Source organism: Perognathus longimembris, chromosome 15 (assembly GCF_023159225.1).
Source record: "Perognathus longimembris pacificus isolate PPM17 chromosome 15, ASM2315922v1, whole genome shotgun sequence".
Taxonomy (NCBI): Eukaryota; Metazoa; Chordata; class Mammalia; order Rodentia; family Heteromyidae; genus Perognathus; species Perognathus longimembris.
The window spans coordinates 26,850,499-26,873,955 of NC_063175.1; the positions used below are offsets into that span (position 1 = coordinate 26,850,499).

The window sequence follows — 23,457 nt, forward strand, 5'->3', positions numbered from 1 at the left end:
CACACACACAAGAACAAGCAGCGTGTACTACGTCTTCTCTACTTAAGACCCAATGATCCTCCAGTGACCACACTTGCTGGCCTTCTCTATGAAGTTACTTCTGGTTGCATGAAAGGAAGCCAATACAATGCCTCAGAGTTGAAGCAGGATTTTAAACTTATCTGTGTCCCTCCAGCTTTCATCTACAGAGATACAAGATGATTCCCTCCCCAGGGCATCATAAGACCAGTGAAGGACGTTTCAAGGTCAGCCAGGAGAAGCTGTCCTCCAGCATTCCTCCAGATTCTGCTTCTAAAACTATTTAAAGTATTTAAAAACAGGAAGTCCTTGCCAAAAGTGTTCTGATCCAGGAGAACAAAGGTTACATTGATTGATAGGATTTTGCAGTGATATCTGACACCTTCCCTCATATCTCTGCCAAAGAAGACCTTTTATTTTTTTTTTTAAATCAGGAAGACTGGTTTCTTCATGATGCACAAGATCTTGCTATAGAAATTAAGTTCTCTTTAAAATAATAATAATAAAGTGAGACAAGTTGGGGAAGCTTTTGAAGGATTTTCCTAATTCATTTAAAACCATTTTAGGTTGCAGGAACTAGTAGCTTACTTTTCCTCTGTAGGCAGGAGCTATATGACCTTTTCTTTCCTTGTGAAAAACAAAAGAGTTACAGATTTTTGTGCTTAGGAAAAATCATGTTAGCCATTTCCACCAGCCACCCTTCTAGCACTTTTACAACATCCCAATGGGAAGTCTCTAGCATTGACAGGAAGTGGCCTGGGGGGTGGGGCTCAGTGGTAGAGCACTTAACTCCAGTGGGCAGGTTCTGGATCAGCACAGCAAAAAAAAAAAAAAAAAAAAAAAAAGAAAGAAGAAGAAGTAAAGAAAAGAAAAAAGCTATGTCTCTTTGAGTCTGGCTCACGTCATTTAATGTAATTTTTTTTCCAAGTCTTTCCATTTCCTTATGAATGGGGCAATGTCATTCTTTCTGATGCTTCATGGTTTCCCTCATTTGTAATAATTAGTATGTGTATAGTCCTAGGTGAGGATCACAATAGCTATATCCATAGCTATTGTGTATGACCATATAAAATGATGCTAATCAAATGAGTTCCGAGATATAGAAACAAGAGTTGTAGGTTTTGTGAGTGTGTGTTATTTCTTTTTTCTTTCACTTTTTCCCTTTGGTTTATCCCCCATTGTCACAGTTGTTTTGTTTTACTCAACTCCAGTACTTTTAATCTTGTCTATAAGTTTATCTGATTTGGAGAAGGAAGGGGCACCACAGAAAAGATGGGACAAAGGGTGAACCAATGCAACAGTGACACTCACTAGATGATATGTTGGAAATGAACTTTATAACTTGGGGGAAAAGGAGTTGGGGTAGGGAAAGCAGGAGAAAACGAGGGAAGGGGTAACACTGTTTGAAAAGAAATGTACTCATAGCTTACTTTTGTACCTGTAACCTCTCTGTACAACACCTTTACAATTAAGAAAAGAAAGCCAGGCCCTGGTGGCTCACACCTGTAGCCCTAGCTACTCAGAAGACTGAGATCTAAAGATTACCATTTGAAATGAGGCAGGGGCAAAAAGTTTGTGAGACTAATATCTCACATTAACCAGCAAAAGCAGGAAGTTGGGGTATGACTCATAGTAGAGTGCCAGCCTTGCTGGAAAAAGCCAAGCCTGAGGATGAGGACCTGAATTCAAGACCCAATATCAATAACAGCATGCACAGAAAGAAACAAAGAAAGAGAGAAAGAGAGGGAGGGAGGGAGGGAGGGAGGGAGAGAGAGCGAGAGAGAGAGAGAAAGAAAGAGAGAGAGGACGGAGGGAAGGAGGGAGGGAGGGAGGGAGGAAGGGAGGGAGGAAAGAAGGAAGAAAGGAAGGAAGAAGAGGTAGAGGGGGGAAGAGAGAGAAAAAGAAAGAAGAGAGTGAAAGAGAGAAAGAAAGAGAGAGAGAAAGAAGAGAACGAGAAGGAAGGAAGGAAGAGATAAAAAGGAAGGAGAGAAGAAAGGACAAAAGACAAATCGTGAGAGATTTCTGCATTAGGCTACCATTTCAGTAATATACACCATCTCCATGTCCTCTGAAATTTGTCAATCCATCACACTCTAGTTATTAAAGTAGCTTTAGTCAGAGAAACATGGTCAAGCTTTCTCAGCCTCAGTAACTTCTCCATGTGGAGCCAGCAAGCACTAGTTTTGTAGGTCTGTCCTGTGCATTGTTTGGTGCTGGTAGCATCTCTGGTCTTAACTCATTGAGTTTTAGTGGCACACATCTCCCTTCCATGTGCTGGCTTGACAATTTTGAGTGTCTCCAATCATGGTGATGTATGTCTGTAATTTCAGCACTCAGGAAGACTCTCGTGTTTGAGGCCAGCCTGGGGTACATAGCAAGAGCCTGTTTGGAACACAAATGAAAATAGAGAAGTCATAGTTTGGGTGCTCTACATTTTGTTCATCTTCAGTTCTTTGCCCTAAGATAGCAATAACCATTCCATCCCTGCCCAGCCCTCCCCAGAGCTGGGTAAAATGGAGACTGTGTATGTGCTTCTCTGCTAATCAGTGAGCAGCTGTCCTGATACCTCACTGGCCAAAATGTTCATGCATTTCTGCCTAATCCAGCCACCATCAAAGGTAAAGACACCACATTGTATCACAAACCATCAGGAACCGCCTGATATCTGAAGAAAATCGATTTTGTGAATACTGAAGCTGAGAGGCAATGACAATTAGCTGGACAGCTGGAAGTATCTGCCACTATTAGTATTCTTAATTATCAAGTTATGGATGATAGGAGAACTTATCTGACAGAATCAGGGTTTGGATCAAGGTATGATTATTTTGAAAGCCATACAATTTCCCCTAGATGATTCTACTTCACTAAAATAATTCAAGCAGAGTCTTTAAGGTTTAAGAAACAAAAAAACTTTTTTTTTTTTTTTGGCCAGTCCTGGGCCTTGGACTCAGGGCCTGAGCACTGTCCCTGGCTTCTTCCCGCTGAAGGCTAGCACTCTGCCACTTGAGCCACAGCGCCGCTTCTGGCCGTTTTCTGTATATGTGGTGCTGGGGAATTGAACCTAGGGCCTCGTGTATCCAAGGCAGGCACTCTTGCCACTAGGCTATATCCCCAGCCCACAAAAAAACTTCTTAACTGACCTTTCCTAGATATTTCCTGCTTGATGCTGGAGTTTTGGTCTCAAATATGCTACACCTGGTTCCAGATCTTGGCTTTTCAGTGTCTTTCTCTGACTGGAAAAACAGAGCTTCCTGGAGAAAAGGCTGATCCAAGGCTGGAATAGAACAACAAAGATGAGCCTAGAACATCTCGTAATGCTCAGAAGTACAGAAATGCTAGCAAACAAAAAGATAGAAACATGGCAAAAAATAAGATCACCTGATGACCAAAGCTGAAACGATTGAAAGAACAAGATAAAATAGTATTAAGTTACAACCTGTGGAATAAGATAAATATATGTGAGGCCATGTCTATTTAAATAAACATATAAATAGGAGCAAGGGAAGAAGGGGAGAGGAAGGGAGGGAGGGAGGGAGAAAAGGGAGGGAGAAAGGAAAGAGAAAGAATCTTGTAAGTATGTGTAGACCTCTGCCTTCCAGCAGATGGCACCTAATTCTTCTTTTATCTGCTCCAAGGATGGCAAAGGTGGTAGCTTCACAGGAGAGAAAGATTGTAGGTACATTTTTAATCACTGATGTCATGTGGATATTATGTGTTCCTGATAGAATGTGACCAAAACAGACCTTAAGCTCTGGTGCCTTTACCAAAAACTCAGCCTAAGTATGTTTAGTTGGCCAATGGCAAAGACATCAACATATTTGATTAGCCAATGAGGAAGGCAGGACCAAAGTTTGTAAAAGGATACCCATGGGAAAACAGGTAGAAGAGCTGAGAGCAAAGCATGCAGATGTGGGTTAACCTTGAGAAGGAATCAGGGCATCTCCCTGACCCTGGTAGGAAGAGCAGATAAGATGACTGAAAGTAGTCTCAGGAGGTTAACCTGTGAGGCTGTCCTGTAAAAGCACTCATGTGGAGGAGTTGGGGGAAAGCTACTACACAGCTGCTTGATGCCTGTGAAGTTGGCCTTCTCTGCCATGGAGCCATTGCAGCAATGGAGTCAATGCAAATAATCACGTGGCAGTGTCACTAGGACTGTAAGACAGAAATAACTCAAGAAAACCTGGCTGTTGTTGCATGCCTCTTGAAAATGGGTGTCCAAACACTCTGCTGGCCTGTAATGATGTAAAAGCAGTCTCCAGCCACACTGTCCTCACAGTAATCTCTAGCCATCTGTGGCCACTGAGTAACTGTGTTGCTGTCTTCCAGTAGCATTCATATAAGTAGTCACATGTGGCGATCACATGGGAAAGTGTTGGATTTGATCATGTTAGGAGAAGAGTGAGGCCAGCAGGGGACTCGTGGACTAGAAAACAGTTGCAGGACTGTTCAGAAGAAGGGGAACTGATGGACCGACTGAGAATGAATAACTGAAGTTAGTACACTGCTATTTAATGGTACCTGCGAAGAAAACAAGTTAGTGGAACTGATTCCACTGAGCAACTGATGTGTCAGGACATGGGCAGGTGTGTGTGTGTGTGTGTGTGTGTGAGAGAGAGAGAGAGAGAGAGAGAGAGTCCCCTTTTGAGGACTGAGATGGAGAATCAGCTCATACTCTTTGTCCTTGAGGAAAGGTAAGTGGGTCCCAGGAAACCTGTGTCAAAAAACTGTAACATACATGGAAAACCATCCGGAAGTGGCTGCAGTTTCTCAGGGCATATTTCTGGTTTGGGATTTTTTGGTACTAGTTGTTTTAAGGAGGAAGCAGTGTGGACCAAGGAGAATGTAGCATCCCCCTCTAGCTCTGGGCTGTAGAGTGGACAAAGCAGGAAAGGATGTTTTTATTTCTTTTGACAAAGCATGATAGTTTGGTTGAAGCCTGTGTTGTTATGTCTATTATTTTATCTTACAGATCTGCTTGGACTTTGGATGTGGGCTCCACTTGGAGGTAAGGAGTCCAGAAGGGGAATCTTTCCATCCTTGGGACTCAAAGGCTTATTTATTTCAGGGTGAACAGTTTGGCATAGCCATTCCCCTTCAAGCAAGTACAGAGAGACATGCCTCAGGAATGTTTAATGTCATACTTCCACCTTTATCTGTGGGTGAATGCATGTACAACTATGTAGTCGGAGAAAGTTATAAAATACACTTAGACAATAAAATTGGAACAATGATATTCTCTAGAGAATTTGTACAAAATGGAAATTTTACATTTATAATTTTTTCATCATAAGTGTTCATGGTATTTGTGATGGTTTATGTGAGTTCCTTTTTGGTGTGTGGTTTAATGGTTTTCTTTTATTGCTGGTAGTAGGGTTTGAACTCAGCCTCAAGCTTGCTTGGCTTGCTTCTTCATGGCTGATGCTCTACAAGTTGAGACATCTCTCTCATCCTGCTTTTTGCTGGTTATTTTGGAGACAGAGTCATATTATTCTCCTGACCTGCCTTCGAACTGCCATCTTCCAGAGCTGAGCCTTCTGGATAGCTAGTATTACCAATGCCTGATTATGATTTACATTTGGGGGGAAGAAGAATTTCTCTTTATTATAATTGTGTTTAAGTAGGTATACAAAGGAGTTGCCATTTCACAAAGTAGTTTATGAACACAGTGCATCTTGATCAGTGTCACCCCTTTCATTATTCTCCCTCATTCCTACCTACCAGCCCCATCCCTTCACTCAAGTGTCTTAATTTTGTAGGATGTACATTGAATTTTATGCCTGCCTTCTCTCCTAATGTACATTTTTTAGGTTAAGAAAAAAGTTTTCAGGCTGGGGATATGGCCTAGTGGCAAGAGTGCTTGCCTCCTATACATGAGGCCCTGGGTTCGATTCCCCAGCACCACATATACAGAAAATGGCCAGAAGTGGCGCTGTGGCTCAAGTGGCAGAGTGCTAGCCTTGAGCAAAAAGAAGCCAGGGACAGTGCTCAGGCCCTGATTCCCGTCCCCAGGACTGGCCAAAAAAAAAAAAAGTTTTCAAATAAAAGCAAAGTCAATGACATAATGATAACCAGGGTAAATATTTTGGAATAAAAATATACCTACAACAAAATGAATAAAATGGTAAGATGAAACTTATGTAACAATCACTTCTTATCTTAAGATACTAGATCATCTGAGTTTTTGTCTCCTGGATAAAATATGGATGTATTCATCTATAAAACACACTGAACATGTTCAGAATACTTTTTCTCCTAAGGTTCTGAAAACAGAAATGACAAATTTAGTCCTTTATACAATCCTCAAAGCAAAAGTTTGTGAACTGGCAATTGCACCATTTTAGGTAACATTTATCTCAAGTTTGCTCAGGTTTAGACTTACATCATGGCAATGTAAGAAAAAAACAACTGCATGGACTGTTATTCCTAGCTTGACAATTTGTAAGGTTGCTAAGTTATTAAATTAACTTTCAAACTCTTTGCTCTGGGAAATCTTTCCTTACTGTGAAAAACAAAACTCTACTTCTTGACAAATTTGAGACAATGTTTTGAATATATGTAGAGTTTTCTAGAATTCCTCTTTGAAAATAAAGTCTGTTTGGAAATGTTAAGCAGAGTTGGTAGCCAGTGGCTGAAATCTTAACTACTCCGGAGGCTGAGACCTGAGGATTGAAATTCAAAGTCAACCTAGGGAGAAAAGTTTGCAAGAGTCCATTTTATAAATGACCAGCAAAAAAAGCAGGACTTGGAGACATGATTCAAGTGGTAGGGCACCAGCTGTGATCCAGAAAGTCAAACGAGTATAAGGTCTTAAGGTCAAGTCCTCTGGTCAAAAAATAAAATAAAATATGCCTTAAAAATTTGCACTATTGCTAGGTACTGGTGGCTCACTCCTGTAATCCTAGCTACTCAGGAGGCTGAGATCTGAAGACCGTGGGTCCAAGCAAGGCTGGGCAGGAAAGTCTGAGACTCTTATCTCAGTAACCACCAGAAAACTGGAAGCACTAACCTTGAGCAGAAAAACTCAGGGACAGCATCCAAGGCTCCAAATTCCGAGTCCCGCGACCAATCAAAAACAAACAAAATTTTCTGCACTGTTCTTTTTTTTTTTTTTTTTTTGTCTTTTTGTTTTTTGGTACTGGGGTTCGAACCCAGTACGTTGCACTTGTGAGGCAAGCGCTTTGCCACTGAGCTACATCCCAGCCCCCCTGCACTATTCTTAAAGTTCAGGAAAATATATAATGTTTGGCAATGTTGTGTTGTTACAGACCTTAAACACAAGAAGTGGGAATAAGCTGCCTCCTAAACACACTCTAGTGCGGCAAAAGCGAGCCTGGATCACTGCCCCAGTTGCTCTTCGGGAGGGAGAGGATCTCTCCAGAAAGAATCCAATTGCCAAGGTACCTTTTAAAGCAGAACCGGCACACCTAATGTGTACAGTTGGACTCCAGCGTGAGATGGCTTTTCTGTCCATCTTAAACTTTAACAAAAATTAAATAATGTAATTGCTGAATTCTTCAGTATTCTGGATATACTGAAAATTGACCAAACTTGCCTTTTAGCAGACATGCCAACTTAAAGATCTTCCTTCTCATTCTTCACAGTCCAGCAAGTTTTATTCGCACACACACATGTGTATAACTTCATGTTTTGTTCCTAGTAGGAGTTTAGGGAACTAACATTGGTTTAATCTTAGTGTAACAGCAAAATATATGTATTAACTCAAAATAGGCATATTTTCTTATAAGTCGTTTTCACAATGACAACAGCCATCATTTAAAGGCAGAGTACCTATTTGTCCTTATTGTCCAGGGATAGGCCTGGTGTGCTCCCATTGTCCTAGCTCAATAATGTAATAACTCCCTGTTGCCCCAAAGGGTCCAATTTTTTAATATAAATTACGTAGTTGGTGCTATTTCTCTTAGCAAGCACAAGACTGAACCCTTGACTTATCTCCACTAACGCCAGTTGAGTTATGCCAGTTGCTAGAAATGGCACTATAATTCTGTCCTGTTTTTCAACCCCAAAGTGTAGCAAGTACCATCAGCTGTGCCACGTACATGTACATAATCAAGCCGACCTGCTTGTGTTCAACCTCTGCCATCTGCTGGCCTAAGTCCTTGTCACCTCCCACCTTCTGCTCTACTTTGTCTTGTGCTCTTTGCCATGCTTGCCAGCCCCTCCCCCACACAGCCCATTCTCCAGAAATTAGCCAGCAAGCCTTTGAAAGCACACACTGAAGCTTGTTCATCTCCTTAGAAACCACTGAGTGGCTTCTTCATGTCATGGAAGTGACTCCCCTGGCATGTGAGAGCTCAAGAGATTCCTTGACCTGGGCTTCCTTTCTGTCCTTAGCAATGTCACTTCCCATCCTTATTCTGCTTTGTCCCCTAAGCTGAGCACAGTAGCTCCTTGTACACACCCATACACATACACATATCCTTATGCTAGCTAACTGTTCCCTCTCTTTGCCAGGAATCCACTCCCAGGTGTGTGCAATGCATCACATCAGACATCTGTTCAAATACCACCTCCTGTCCCCTGCCTTGCCCCATTTCTCCCTGCACTTTACCCTGCATACATTTCTTTGGTAGCACATTTGACTACTCAATATTGTATCATGCGTTGTGTTGACCTGACTGTCTTCTTTGGTACAGTAGAAGATCTGGGAGGGCAGGGCTTAGTCCTTGGAGCCTGTGCCTGCACAATGCCAAGGTATGGTAGCTGCTCAATAAACATCTGTGTGACTGGTTCATATCTATGTCAATGCATAATGGTTCATATCCAGCTCTGATCTTTGTCTTTTCAGTCTTATGAAGACATGCAAAGGGATCCTTCAAGAGAAATGACAGCTACAGAATTTTAAATATTTCAAGTTTCCTTTTTTTTCAAGCAGTATTTTTTTAGATCTTCAAAAAAAGCCTTAGTATAACTTCACATAATAGGAAATCTATTGCATGCACCTATATTTAATTTTGACTTTTTTTTCTTTCTTTACTTCTCTCTTTAAGATTTTAGTCATTCATTCACACATCATTCAGTAGGTTTCCCTATAACACACTGAATTTGAAAATCCTACAGGTTGGAAGTAGTGATGATTTATTGAACATTCCAGGCAGACAAAAATGCTTAACTTTGTTAATCCTACTTTCCAAAGGATTGGATAGATTTTAGGAAGCTAATTTTGCCTTTGAATTTTTACTATATGGGCTAAGTCTAAAATCTACTCCCCTCTTGATGGAGGGTTAGCTCAGTGATGAGTACTTGCCTCACATGGATGAGGATTGGGGTTTGATCCACAGTACTACAATTAAATAAGTTAATTAAATATCCTTTTCATCTCCCAAGACATGTACCCAACTATATCTTGGGTTTATAATAACCCTAAAATGTAATAATGAATATTATTACCTTTTATTATTACCACTTTACTGATAAGACTACTGAAGTACAGAGAAATTGAGTCACTCACTCAGTGTCACATAAATAAGTAGTATTGCTGAGACACGATTAGAACCCAAATCTGCTGATAGGAGCACAGGAATTCACCTCCCTGCTGTCAGCCAGGGCGACAGTCTCAGAGGGAAGTTGTCCATAAAAATATTGACATGTGAATTATGGAAGAATTTAACATGAGGCATTCCTGTTATGTTAATGTTAGATACATTCTGATCTGGCTGAAGAAAGAGGACTGAAAATTATCTACAGATACACTGGGAAAGGCATTACAGACCCACCTTTTGGTGTATTTGTCTTTAATAAAGACACTGGAGACTTGAATGTGACCAGAATTCTGGATCGAGAGGAAACACCATATTTTCTGGTAAGAATACTTTGAGCTCTATCTATAACTTTGCTTTGATGATCATTCAGATTTGTTTTAAGGAGGGGTAGAGTTTCCATAGGAATATGTGTTTCTATTCATTATACAAGATAATGAATCCACATATACTTTGATAATATTCATCTCCCATGACCATCTCTCATCTCCCCTTCCCCATGGTGTATTTCCTTATTTTATATACTACAACAGTCACATAGTAATCCAAGTGATCTTATTCATTTTTTTATGTTGACTTTAGCTAACAGGTTATGCTTTGGATGTGAAAGGAAACAACCTTGAGAAACCATTAGACCTACGCATTAAAGTTCTTGACATCAATGACAATGAGCCGGTGTTCACACAGGAGGTCTTTGTTGGGTCTGTTGAAGAACTGAGTGTTGCACGTAAGCAAGAGTCTGTTGCTGTTTTTAATGCATGATCAGCCCAGGTCATTTTTCTCCAGCATATAAATCAACATAAAATTCTATATCATAACACACTGAGTATTACCCACAGGACAAATAATAATAAACCTATTTCTCTAGGTTCAGAATTGATTTTTTAATAACTACTTCATAGGACTTTAAACATTGTATTTTTTTTTTTTACCTTGGGAAGAGAATAGGTTCTTTTAGATGTAAAGGCTCCATTACAACTGCCTGGATCTGTCCTGTGGAAGAAAAGTAGCCATAGATAGCATATAAACAAATGAGGGTGACTGTGTTCCAGAAATACCATAGGAACAAAAGCAAGTTGGCTGCCTAGTTTTGGGACAGAAAGTACACACACACACACACACACACACACACACACACTATAGAAACCAGTGTTTGACTTTAGGGCCCACACATGCTGGGCTTGGTTGTTGGGCTCTACCACTTGAGCCATTCCTCCAGCTTGGCCTTTGGCTGGTTATTTTAGAGAGGGAGTCTGGAAGGTTTTTCTGCCTCAGCTGACATCAAATCTCTACCTCCTGAGAGGACACGAATATTGGTATGAGCCACCAGGGCCCAGTGGCTCTCACTTTTATTGTAATTAATGTTTATTGACAACATTTATATACAACCACAAGATGTTATATATGAGCCAGAGAGTTTCTCTTTGACTCTAATAAGAAGAATTACAATACTTATAAAGCATTTTTATTTTGATAAGCATGAAGATTATGTACTGCTCACACATCTTGCTACTGGAACAAATTTACGGTGCTTCTCTAGCTGTCCTTGAGGATGCAGCTCACCCTCAGCCGTGCCTTCATCCATCTTCTTCCTTTTATTCTCTCATCACACTTCCTCATCCAGTTAAAATTTCTCACCATGGTGAACTGTGATTTAATCCTTTTAGGATAAAGCTGAAATCATAATTGAAATAAGGACATATGTTAATGATCTTACTTCCACCTTTCCTTCTAATGCCAGATACTCTGGTGATGAAACTCACCGCCACAGATGCTGATGAGCCTAACACGATGAATTCCAAAATTTCCTACAGAATCCTATCTCAGGAACCCACGTATCCCCCAGTGTTCCATCTAAATAAAGACACTGGAGAAATTTATACAACCAGCTTTACTTTGGACAGAGAGGTAAATTAGTGTTTTCTGTCTCCTGTCTTTGAAAGTTCCTGTTTGCTGAGTGTTTGTGTGTTTGTTTGCTTGCTGATGCTAGGGTTTGAGTGCAGGACCTTATACTTGCTCAGCTTGCTCTCTCAGCTGGTGCTCTACTACTTGAACCACACTTATATCCTGACTTTTTTCTGGTTATTTTGGAGATGGAGTCTTTCAGACTTTTTCAGACTTTTCTATACAGGCTGGCTTTGAACTGCAGTCCTCCAAATCTCAGCCTCCTGAATAGCTAGAATTACAGGCACAAGCCACTAGCTCCCGACTAGTTTCTCTACTCTGTATTTTTCATTCCTAGTCGTATTTGGTTCAATATCCATCAATCAGAGCATCATTCTAAGCACCATGGTCTTTTAGAGATATGCTATTCTGCCTGAAAGTAGATGTAGCTACACAATCACGTATGTGACTAGTCCACATTGAGATGTGCTGAGTGAAGATGAAGTGTAAAATATATACCCAATATAGAAGGTTTCGATTGGAAGAGAGATTATACAAATCCCCTTAATAGTTTTTCTGTGGCTTAAAGCTGCAAATGAAAACATGTAGGGTATCATGCGTTGATTAACGTATACTTGTTTAAAACTAATAGCACTTTAAAATTTCTTAATGTAGCTATTAGAATTATAATTACATTAAGAATGTACCATTAGGTATCACTGCACTTCAGATTATGCTTATTCAAGTTCTAAGGCTGTGTTCCTGGGTTTGTGGTTCTTTAATGATGTGTCTTCCACCACTAATAAATATACCAGAGGGGGAATCATAGCATGAAGAAAGGCTGAAAGCAGGAATCTTGTGGTATAATAGTCTTTTAAATCCCAAATTACAGCAATTTTGAGTAGCTTTCCTAGAAAAACTCTTTTTCTCAAACACTTCTAACTCAGATTTTTAAATGTAAAAGGAAGATAGAAGAAAGTTTTTAATAGCAGAATAGGGTAAAATACTGGTGATGTAAGAATACACTATGGCCATCAGTCTTAAATCACCATCCACGTGCATTGTATCATACTCAAGAAATTCACTAATCAAATGAGAACGTGGTTCTTCACACACTGCACACTGCTCGTCTCTGGCATATGGAAAGCTTAGCCAGTCAAAATGGCTGTCACTTTTTGGCATTTTCCACATGCTAGGTGCTGTCCTAAGCCCATTATGTGGATTCATTCATCTAATCCATGCAGAAACCCTGTGAGGCAGATCTGGTTATCACCTTCTTACATAGAAGGAAGCTGAGGGTCAGTAGGATTAAGTGTGCATTCAACCCAGCTAGTAAGAGATTAATGTCAGAATTGGAGCACAAGTATGGCTCTGAGCCCAGGCTGTCCTCTGTCCACAGGATGATTTTGCCCACACAGGATGCACACACACTGGCATTGCTGGCCAGCTCCCTAACCTTCAACCATACTGAGTATAGAGCCAGACTGAGCAGACTGTAGAAGACTACTTTTGAGTGACACCACTGGACGATGTCCTAGCTGGGATGCCCTCTGGGAAAGTCTGAACAAAAGTTACCAAGTTTTGCACTTATTGGCCAAGTGTTTTATCAGGCAGCTTTTTCTGGCTCTATTTTTAGCTGGGAAGTAAGGACAACACAAGTTCCTCCAGTCCCATTGCTCTTTCCAGTGTAAAACAAACTGCTTTTCATGTGTCCCTTCACAAAGCCAGTGTCAAGGAGAGTGCTCTCAAGAACATCACCAAAGATGTGTGTGGGAGCCTGTCCTTAACTACTCCCCTAGGCTTTTCTGCCCTTCTAAAAAGCTCTGTTCACAAATAAATAGCAATTTCACCAGTAACAACAGATCATAAAACTTGTTTACAAATAAAATACAGCACTGTCATTTCTTGGGAGTGGGAAGTACATGTGCACATGCACAGGTATGGAGGCTTGAACTCAAGGCCTCAGGTTCTTGCTGAGCTTTTTCAGTCGGAATGGCATTCTACCACTTGAGCCATGTCTCTACTTGTAGCTTTTTGGAGGTTAATTAGACATAATATTCCTAGGAACTTTTCTACAATTCTTGAATCTCAGCCTCCTGAGTAACTAGGATTACAGGCCTGAGCCACGAGCACCCAGCACTGTTGTTCATTTCTTCATGATAAAGTGAGCTGGCCCCAGAAAGGCAGATTTAGGAATGATGCATTTTGAACCCCAACTGGATATTTTTCTTTGCTCCACAGGAACACAGCAGCTATTCCTTGACTGTAGAAGCCAGGGATGGCAACAGAGAAGTCACAGATAAGCCGGTCTCCCAAGCTCAAGTTCAGATTCGCATTTTGGATGTCAATGACAATATACCTGTCGTGGAAAATGAAATGGTAAGACTGGGAATATGGCTTAGTGGTAAAGTGCTTGCCTTGCATGCATGAAGCCCTGGATTCGATTCCTCAGCACCACATAAACCGAAAGAGCCAGAAGTGGCACTGTGACTCAAGTGGCCGAGTGCTAGCCTTGAGCAAAAAGAAGCCAGGGACAGGGCTCAGGACCTGCAAAATAAAAAGAATGAAATGGTAACTCATTTTTTTTTTCGTAATAGCTGTACCTGTTTGTTCAATTTTTTGTTGTTGTCTCTTTAAAAACAATTTTATTGTAAATGTGATATACAGAGGGATTACAGTTACATAAGTCTTTTTGAACAGTGTTACCCCCTCCCTCATCTTCTCCCAGCTTTCCCCTCCCATCCCTTCTTCCCCTCCAAGTTGTGTGCTTCCTTTCTAACATAGTGTCTATTGCTGTTACATTAAAATAAAAATTGTGGTGTTCATGTTTTGCAGTATGAAGGAAAGGTGGAAGAAAACCAAGTCAATGTGGAAGTTATGCGCATAAAAGTAACTGATGCAGATGAAGTAGGCTCTGATAACTGGCTGGCAAACTTTACCTTTGCATCAGGAAATGAGGAGGGCTACTTCCACATAGAAACAGATGAAAAAACAAATGAAGGAATTGTAACCCTTATTAAGGTAAGGTATTAGTGTTTGGGACTAAGTAGGGCAAGTCACTGGTGGAGAGAACCTGTCATAGTTGGAGTCCCACACACCTCCAGGTGCTTTACACATGTCCAGCATCACAGCTGTTTGTGATTGTGAATGTCCACTTGCCCTAACTATGTGGTTAATAGATGAATTACCTACAGTTCACTTTCAGATCAGGGAAACTTGGGTTCTAACCCAACAAGGTGATACCCAGCTTCATTATTGTCTAGCATCATCTAGTTTTCTCTATGCTTACAAGTAGTACTCCCATATCATAATCAGGCGGGGCTCAGGAACTTACCTTCGTGTCTGTGTGTGTGTGTGTGTGTGTGTGTGTGTGTGTGTGTGTGTGTGTGTGTGTGTGTTATTTTGTATGTATGTGTTGGTACTGGGACTTGTACTCAAGACGCTATACCTAGCTTTTTTTTTTTTTTGCCAGTCCTGGGGCATGGACTCAGGACCTGAGCACTGTCCCTGGCTTCTTTCTGCTCAAGGCTAACACTCTACCTCTGAAGCCACAGTGGTACTTCCAGCTTTTTTGTATATATGTAGTGCTGAGGAATTGAACCCAGGGCTTCATGTATGTGAGGTGAGCACTTTACCACTAGGCCATATTCCCAGCCCCTATACCTAGCTTTTTCACTCGAGGACAGTGCTCCACATTTGAACCACACTGCCAGTTTCAGGACCTTCGCTTTTTTTGTATGTGAGTGTTGTTCCTGAGACTCAAACTCAGGGCTCAGGTGCTGTTCCTGAGCTTTTTTTTTTTTTAATTTTTTTATTGTCAAACTGATGTACAGAGAGGATACATTTTCATATGTTAGGTGTTGGATACATTTCTTGTACTGTTACCTCCTCCCTCATTCCCCTCTACCCCTCCCCCTTTTCTTTTCCCCCCATGAGTTGTTCAGTTCATTTACACCAATCAGTTTTGCAAGTATTGCTTTTGTAGTCGTTTGTCATTTTACCCTGTGTCTCTCGATTTTGGTATTCCCTTTTAGTTTCCTAGTTCTAATACCAGCATACACGGTTTCCAATATACTCAGATAAGATACAGAGATAGTGCAGGTACAACCACAGGAATGGGATACAAGAGGATTTTTAAATTTTATTTTTAATTTTATTTTTTACTGTTCTTATAAAGTTGATGTGCAAAGGTGTTACAGTTATATAAGTCAGGTAATGAGTACATTTCTTTTTGGACAATGTCAGCCCTCCTCTCTCTCTCTCTCTCTCTCCCATTTTTTCCCTCCCATCCCCATCTACAAGTTTTATAGTTCATTTTCAACATAGTGTCTAGTATACACTACTGCTGCATCTGTTCACCTTTTGTCCTCCCCTTTCTGTGCCCCCCCTTATCCTCCCAAAGACAAATAAATGAAGAAACAAAACAAAAGGAAATGAAAACAAAAACAGCAACAAAAAAACTTCTTGTTTCCATGTCCTGGAGTTCACTTTGATAAATATTATTTTGTATAATCAGATGTATATAGACATTGTGCCTTTGTGTTTCTCTTTTTAGAGTATCCTCCCTGTACAATTTATCATTCCCCAGTGTATTTTAGATCTAGCTTCCACATATTAGAGAAATCATATGCCATTTGGCTCTATGAGCTTGGCTTATCTCACTTAACATGATTAGTTGTAGGTCTGTCCATTTCTCTGCAAATGCCATAATACTATTCTTTCTAATGCCTGGGTAAAATTCCATTATCTATAGTTACCATATTTTTTTGATCCACTCATCTACTGTAGTGCATCTGGACTGTTTCCATAATTTGGCTATTGTGAATAGTGAAGCAATGAACATGGATGTTCAGGTGTCTTTATGGTATCCTGGCTTATGCTATTCTGGGTACATGCCCAGGAGTGCTGTGGCTAGGTCATAAGGAAGAGCTATGTTTAGTTTTTTGAGAAACCTCCAGACCACTGTCCAGAATAGTTGTACTCGTTTATATTCCCACCAACAATGCAATAGGGTTCCTTTTCCCCACATCTCGACTAACATTTTTTGTTCAAATGATGTTGGCCAATCTAACTGGGGTGAGATAGAATCTCAGAGTTGTTTTTATTTGTATTTCCTTTATGACCAGGGATGTGTTTCTTTGCTATTCTTTTCTAAGTCTCTCCTTAGCTCCTTTGCCCATTTAGTGATTGGTTCATTAGTTTTCGTAGGGTTCATTTCGTAAGCTCTGTATATTTTGGATATTAGAACTTTGTTGGGTGTATTGGGAGTAAAGATCTTCTCTCAGTCTGTTGGCTGTCTTTCTAGTTTAGTAACTATGTTCTTTGCTGTGCAGAAACTTTTTGTTTTGATATAATCTCATTTGTCAAGCCTCTATCCTATCTGCTGGGTCCCTGGGACATGTTTCAAAAAATTTCTGTCTGTGTCTTTGAACTCTAGTGTTTCCCCTGAGCTTTCTTTACTCAAAGCTAGCACTCTACCACTTGAACCACAGTTCTACTTCCACCTGTCTGGTAGTTCATTGGAGATAAGAACCTCATGGACTTTTCTGCTCAGATTGGTGTCAAATTGAGATCCTCAGATCTCAGCCCCCTGAGTTGCTAGGATTACAGGAGTAGGACAGTGGTGCTCAGCAGGTCCTGAGGTTTTAAACAAAAATCCATCAGTGATTCTTACATAGCATTGTGAGGCTACATTTTAGAGCAAAATATTACAGTCTCTTGTGCTTCATTGATGCAGTGAAGGAAAAGTTGGATTCAGTAGTCAAACTAAACACATGGATCTTATACATTTGGATCTCATAAGTTCCACAGAATATTTTAAACAAAACATTGAGAAGTGTTTTAAAAAAATGAATTATTTGGTCATAAAACCCAGTTACTCATAATGCTTAAGATATTTTTTTTTTCTCTTTGGAGCATTGTTGGCTGTTCATAATAAGCACTGGGGAAGGATTAATATGGCCCCAGGTCCCAGATCACTCTGTCACATTCTCTTCTCCCCTCAGCACTAATAGTAGTTGGCTGGGAGATTGACTTTTTCATCAATATGCACCACACCATCAAAACATATCATATGCCAAAGCAACATGAAAACTTCTGTAAATATTTTTACAGACATAAAAATATTTTCTGTAGTTATTTTCTGATGTGTCTTTGTCCCAACATCATAATGATCTCTTCTTATAAGGGTGAGGAAACACTCCTATACCAGTAGCTCACACCTATTATCCTAGTTACTCAGGAGGCTGAGGGGTGGAGGATCATTGTTCGAGGCCATCTGAGACAGAAATATCTGTGGGACTCCATCTCTAATTCACCAGCAGAGTTCAGGCCTGAGGTACTGTTCAAGTGGCAGAGTGCCAACTAAGCAAGCAAGGAAGCCAAGTAGTGAGTTCAAACTCACTACTCGATCTTGCTCCAAAATAATGTGGCAGAAATAATTGTTTTCCACACAGAACCCTACAGAGAAGAAAAGGAAATTTATAAGAACTCATCCAAAAACCAAGTGAATAGCATTGCTATAATTCATATTAACATGTGGAACATCGTTCTTGTTATCCTGAAGAGCCAAGCTAGTTCTTGGACATTAGAAATAAAGAGCTATACTAAAATAAGATGTAAATAAACTTTGCTTAAGTAACTCCTAAGTAATAAGATATAGGTCAACAAAGGAAAAGAGTTGTATAATAATGCTCACAGCCACATTAATTTTATTAAAAATTGTGAGTGGCCCAAACATATAGCATTAGAATAGTTAATTAAGTGCACCTAAATGACAGAATACTGCATACATGTTTATGAAAAGAAAATGGAAAAATTAGAACATAAAATATGTGCAAATAACAGTGTACAGTATACAAAGAACTATTTAAAGGAAGGCCAGCATTTCATTAATTTTAGGGTAGAAATTAGTGCATTACAACTTAATGGAGAGTACAACCAACTTAATGGCTCATTAAGCTTGTGCCCTTGAATTTGCAGATGGGAATTCATTGTCTTCCTCCACCCCTGTTTTCTCAAGGTCTCTGATTCAATTCTTACACTTTGTAGTCATTATGACATTTGCCACCAGCTTTTTGTTTGGGCAGTTTTGTTTTGACCGTGACAATTTATCGAATTATGTGGAGAATATTATTGTATTGTATCATCATTTAGTCATCTAGTCATTGTTCTAGCTAGAACTTGGCTGATTGAGAGCACTAGCCCAAAGACTTTGAATAACTAGAATTATATTTTTGTTAAAAAGGTTGGCTCAAGGCTGGAAATATGGCCTAGTGATAGAGTGATTGCCTCGTATACATGAAGCCCTGGGTTCAATTCCTCGACACCACATTTATAGAAAAAGCCAGAAGGGGCGCTGTGGATCAAGTGGTAGAGTGCATAGCCTTGAGCAAAAGGAAGCCAAGGACAGTGCTCAGGCCCTGAGCTCAGGCCACAGGACTGGCAAAAAAAAAAGAGAAAAAAAAAGTTGTCTCTTTGTTCTTTTTTTGGTGGGAGTGATAGATCCCTTCTCTTTGCATTCATTTCCCATGGCTGGAAGGCCAGTATTTTAGAATTAATACAAAGCAGTACTAATAAATACCATGCTATAATGGAAATAGTGGTTCTTGGTTTTTTAACAGAGTGGAAAATCCCTTGAGTTTTACCTGTTACTGTTGTCAGATTTCTGATAAGTTAGTGTGACTATGCACAGTGTATATCTATCTTAGGCATGTCTCCATGCCTGACCTAGCCTGGACCACACAGAAAGAATTGTGTTCCCTGTGTAGCATAGTTTTTTTTTTTTTTTTTTTGATTTATAATTTGTTTCTTTATTAGTACCTTTATTTTTATCTACCTACATGTATACATAAACATTCATATACAAATACACATGTATATATGTAATCATATACATAAATACTTTTTTGTGGTGAAATACAAAAAGGTATCTATTTTGTCATCTTACTGTACTACACAAATCCACCTCCCAAAGACTTCTAAATATAAGAAAAAAAAATCACTCTACAGACTTCACAGCGAGATTTCTGTTCTCTGAGTTGCAAATAAAAGGTGAAAAACCAGGGCTCAGGAGCAAGAATTAAAAGCAATCTATTGGTGCTGGATATGAAAGTGTTGCTAACAGGACAATTTACAAAGACCCTTACTCTCAGTGCTAATCAATGTGAGATACTTGTTGACTATGAAGGAAAACAAACAAACAAACAAACAAACAAATGTGTCTATGCTCAATGAGAGTCTGCAAAGTCTATTCCTGCGGAGAAGCCAGAAATTGAATTCCAAGAAGCTCTTTTCAAGTTTTAATGAGCCACCTGCCTCCAGCAATAAAACCCAAGGAGAAAGGAAAGGAAATATGTTGAACAGCGAGAGGCAATTTCTAGCATTGTGCAGCAGGAAGCTCTCCTTGGTATCACGTCACCAGGTCTCCAGGGAACATGAAATAGACTCTCGCTTAGTTAGCATTTGATTACTGTTTTAAGTGTTAATAACTTCTTTTGTGTATCTGCAACTTAAGTAGAGAAAAACAGAAGATGTAAATTTTGTAGCATAGTTTTCATTGAATGCCCATTAAATTTTCATTTATGAAAGGAAATTCTTTAGAATGTTAAAGATGACAGTGTATACTTTTTGTGTACGTGCCAGTACAGAGGCTTGAACCTTCTTTGCTCAAGACCAGCACTTTATCACTTGAGCTACAGGTCCACTTTTGACTTTGTGTTGGTTAATTGGGGATGAGAGTCTCATAGACTTTCCTGCCCTGGCTGGCTTCAAATTGTAATCCTCAGATCTCAACCTCCTGAGAAGATGTCAGCCACCAGTGCCTGGCTGAAAATATATACTTTTAAAAATGAGTTTGGCCTTTAGAAAGATATATTTTAAGTGCTTCTAAATATCATTAACATTGGTGAGTGTCCAAGTTGACCGAATTGTTCATTGTTTGGTGGAAATTCCAGGGTTGTTATATCTTGTGCTTCCCACATTGCCATGTCTAACATGAAAGTCATATGTGTTTGCATGTGTTTGTGTGTGTATGTGTGTGCAGGGCTGTGCACATGGTCTAGTGACATTGTCTTTTGAAAGAATTCCTCTTAATTTTGCCTTCTAGGAAGTTGATTATGAAAAAATGAAGAATCTTGACTTCAGTATCATTGTCACGAATAAAGCAGCTTTTCACAAGTCCATTCAGAGTAAATATAAACCCACACCCATCCCCATCAAAGTAAAGGTTCAAAACGTGAAGGAAGGCATACATTTTCAAAGCAGCACAATTTCAGTCCGCGCCAGCGAAGGGATGGATCTGTCAGCCCAAAGCAAAGTGATCGGAAGGTTTCAGGTGTTTGATGAAGACACTGGACAGGCAGCCAGAGTGAAGTAAGATTTTGTGAAACCATTTCATCAAATTGAATGGCTCTTTACAAAACCTCTAATGAAACCTGAGGAAAGCCTTGTTCCTTCGTTCTGCAGCAGTGGATAGCTAGTTCTAGTTCACCAGAGTTCTGTGTATTAAACTTTCAACTTCTTCAAAGTTGTGCGTGTTTCTCTATGGTAAGAGGAATTCCCACCCGAAGCTGGCCTGCCTGCTCACGACGTGGCCATGAGAGGGAGGCTGGCTGGGTTTCATTGTGGCTAAAGCACAATGAAAAACATTCAGGGAAAAAGAAGCCTTTCTAGTATATCTTATTTCCCATAAGGATCCTGGAGGGTAAGAAAGGATCAGACAAAGTTTGCTGCATGCTGAATGGGGTAAAGCATGTCTATAATCCTGGCACTCAGAAAACTGAGCTAGGATGGTTGTGAGTTTGAGGTCAACCTGGACTACACAGGGAAGCATGTCTCAAAAAAAACTTTTTTTTTGATTGGTTGTTTCTGGGCACTCGGAGCTCACACCTATAATTCTAGCTACTCAGAAGGAGACTGAGACAGATTCAAAGCCAGCCCAGATAGAAAATTCCAGAGGAGACTATCTCCAGTGTATCAGGAAAGGCCAGGCGGAGTCATGGCTCAAATGGTAGATCACCATCAAGCAAGCCAAACAAGTGTGACGTTCTAAGTTCAAATCCCAGTACCAACAAAAGCAAAAAGTTCTTTATATCATTTAAAGTATTCAGTATGATGCATGATGCTTACTTAGGAAGTCTGCCCTTACTGCAAGTGCAACAGAAAATGCATGACAAGTCAGACTTAGGTTTAAAATTCTCTCCTTGAAATTAATCAGAGTACTAGTGAAAGATCCAAATGTATGATAATTGGTCAGTAGAAATATTTAAAAGCCTAAGAATTTAGTTCAAATGTATGTGTTTTTTTAAATAGTACTTTCAGATAACTTCCGTTCCAAGTACTTCCATTTGCAGTGAGCATTGATTTTGCTTTCAGTACTTTGAAATATTGACAACATTCCAATAGGCGGTATCAAGTGGAAAGCTAGTTTCTCGACCTATCTTACTATGTATGATGTGAATGATTCCCAATGTATACAAAATTAAAACCAGTTTCTGTTTGTTTTTGTGACAGATATAAGAAATTGGAAGATAAGGACAATTGGGTCTCTGTGGATTCTGTCACTTCAGAAATTAAATTTGTAAAAGTCCCCGATTTTGAATCAAGATACGTACAGAATGGCACATACACTGTAAAGGTTGTTGCTATCTCTGAAGGTATGATATTAAATAAGTATATATTTTTTCTGATTTATAAGTATTTTGATTTGTGTGCTCCAGCCTCAGATAGTTAGGCTTTGAATGAATATAAAAATCTTTCCAATGGATGAGCCTTTTTGTTTTGATTTTTTGTTTTATTGTCAGTATGGGGCTTGAACTCAGGACCTGGGCCCTCTCCCTGAGTTCTTAGTGCACAAGGCTAGAGCTCTACCACTTGGAGCCACAGTGCATCATTTGGTTTTCTGGTGATTAGGAGGAGGTAAGATTTCCTTGGACTTTCCCACCAGGGCTGGCTTCGAACCATAGTCCTCAGATTTCAGCCACCTGAGTAGCTAGGATTATAGCCACGGGCACCCAGCTCTTATGACTTCTTTAGTGACAAGAGGCATGATTTGGTCTAAGCTGAGATCTGTCTAGACCAGGAAGTGTAGTTAAGCGGTCAGTGCGCGCTCCTTACCAACTCTATAAGAGAATACACACTGTGCCTGTCTGTTGTTGGCTGTAGGATCAGGGTGTGCAGACGTTCTCCTGCTTATATTTTTAAGATCAACCTAGCAAAACCATCACGGGTACAGTCATTATCACAGTTGAGGACATCAATGACAACTGCCCCACACTGGTGGAGCCCGTGCAGAGTGTGTGTGTGGACGCGGCCCAGGTGAACGTGACAGCGCTGGACCGGGATGGCTTCCCCAACAGCGCACCCTTCAGCTTCTCCATCGCTGACATTCCACCTGGAACCACTGAAAAATGGAAAATAATCCACCAGGAAAGTAAGCAGAGCGAACTACTGAGCTACATTATACAGATAGCTGCAAGCTTTTCTTCTGTAGCTGTTTTGTCTCCCAATTGTTTTTTCAATATCACTTTTGAAGGCATTTATAAAATGAGGTTCACTGTAGACATTGTTCCTTATAATGTCTTTGAGAAAAAAAATTGTCTGAAAAAAATCTAAATGGTAGCAGGGCCAGGCACTGGTAATCTTAGTTCGTCAAGAGGCTGAAATCTAAGAATCACAATTCAAAGCAAGCACAGGCAGGCAAACCTAAGAGACTCAAATTAACCACCAAAAATAACAGAAGTAGAGCTGTTGTTTAAGTGACAGAGCACCAGTCTTGAGTGAAAAAGCTAAGGGAAAACACCAAAGCCCCGAATTCAGTCTTCAGAACACACACACGCACACACACACACACACACACACACACACACGGTAGGAAGGTGTTTTTCACATAGCTGTGGAAATAATTTTATCTTTTGATCTGAGGCAGTCAAAGCTTTCCTAAGTACAACAATCACAGTAGCTATTTCCTAAATTATTAAATGTGCCAACAATAATTTCACTTAAATAATATTTATTAGTATTTACCCTGTCCCAGGCACTCTGTATGCACTATCATATA

At 40.0% G+C, this 23,457-nt stretch overlaps 1 protein-coding gene across 1 annotated transcript in view; it reads left to right on the forward strand.

The window, feature by feature from the left end:
- LOC125363998 (desmoglein-2-like) overlaps positions 1 to 23,457 on the forward strand; it is a 44,483-nt gene that overhangs the window by 10,880 nt on the left and 10,146 nt on the right. The window contains exons 3-12 of the mRNA XM_048363367.1: positions 4,988 to 5,023; positions 7,284 to 7,415; positions 9,677 to 9,838; positions 10,098 to 10,242; positions 11,257 to 11,423; positions 13,641 to 13,778; positions 14,235 to 14,420; positions 20,506 to 20,771; positions 21,912 to 22,054; positions 22,603 to 22,830. Coding sequence (XP_048219324.1) covers positions 4,988 to 5,023; positions 7,284 to 7,415; positions 9,677 to 9,838; positions 10,098 to 10,242; positions 11,257 to 11,423; positions 13,641 to 13,778; positions 14,235 to 14,420; positions 20,506 to 20,771; positions 21,912 to 22,054; positions 22,603 to 22,830 — 1,603 coding nt within the window. The remainder of the gene's footprint in view (positions 1 to 4,987; positions 5,024 to 7,283; positions 7,416 to 9,676; positions 9,839 to 10,097; positions 10,243 to 11,256; positions 11,424 to 13,640; positions 13,779 to 14,234; positions 14,421 to 20,505; positions 20,772 to 21,911; positions 22,055 to 22,602; positions 22,831 to 23,457) is intronic.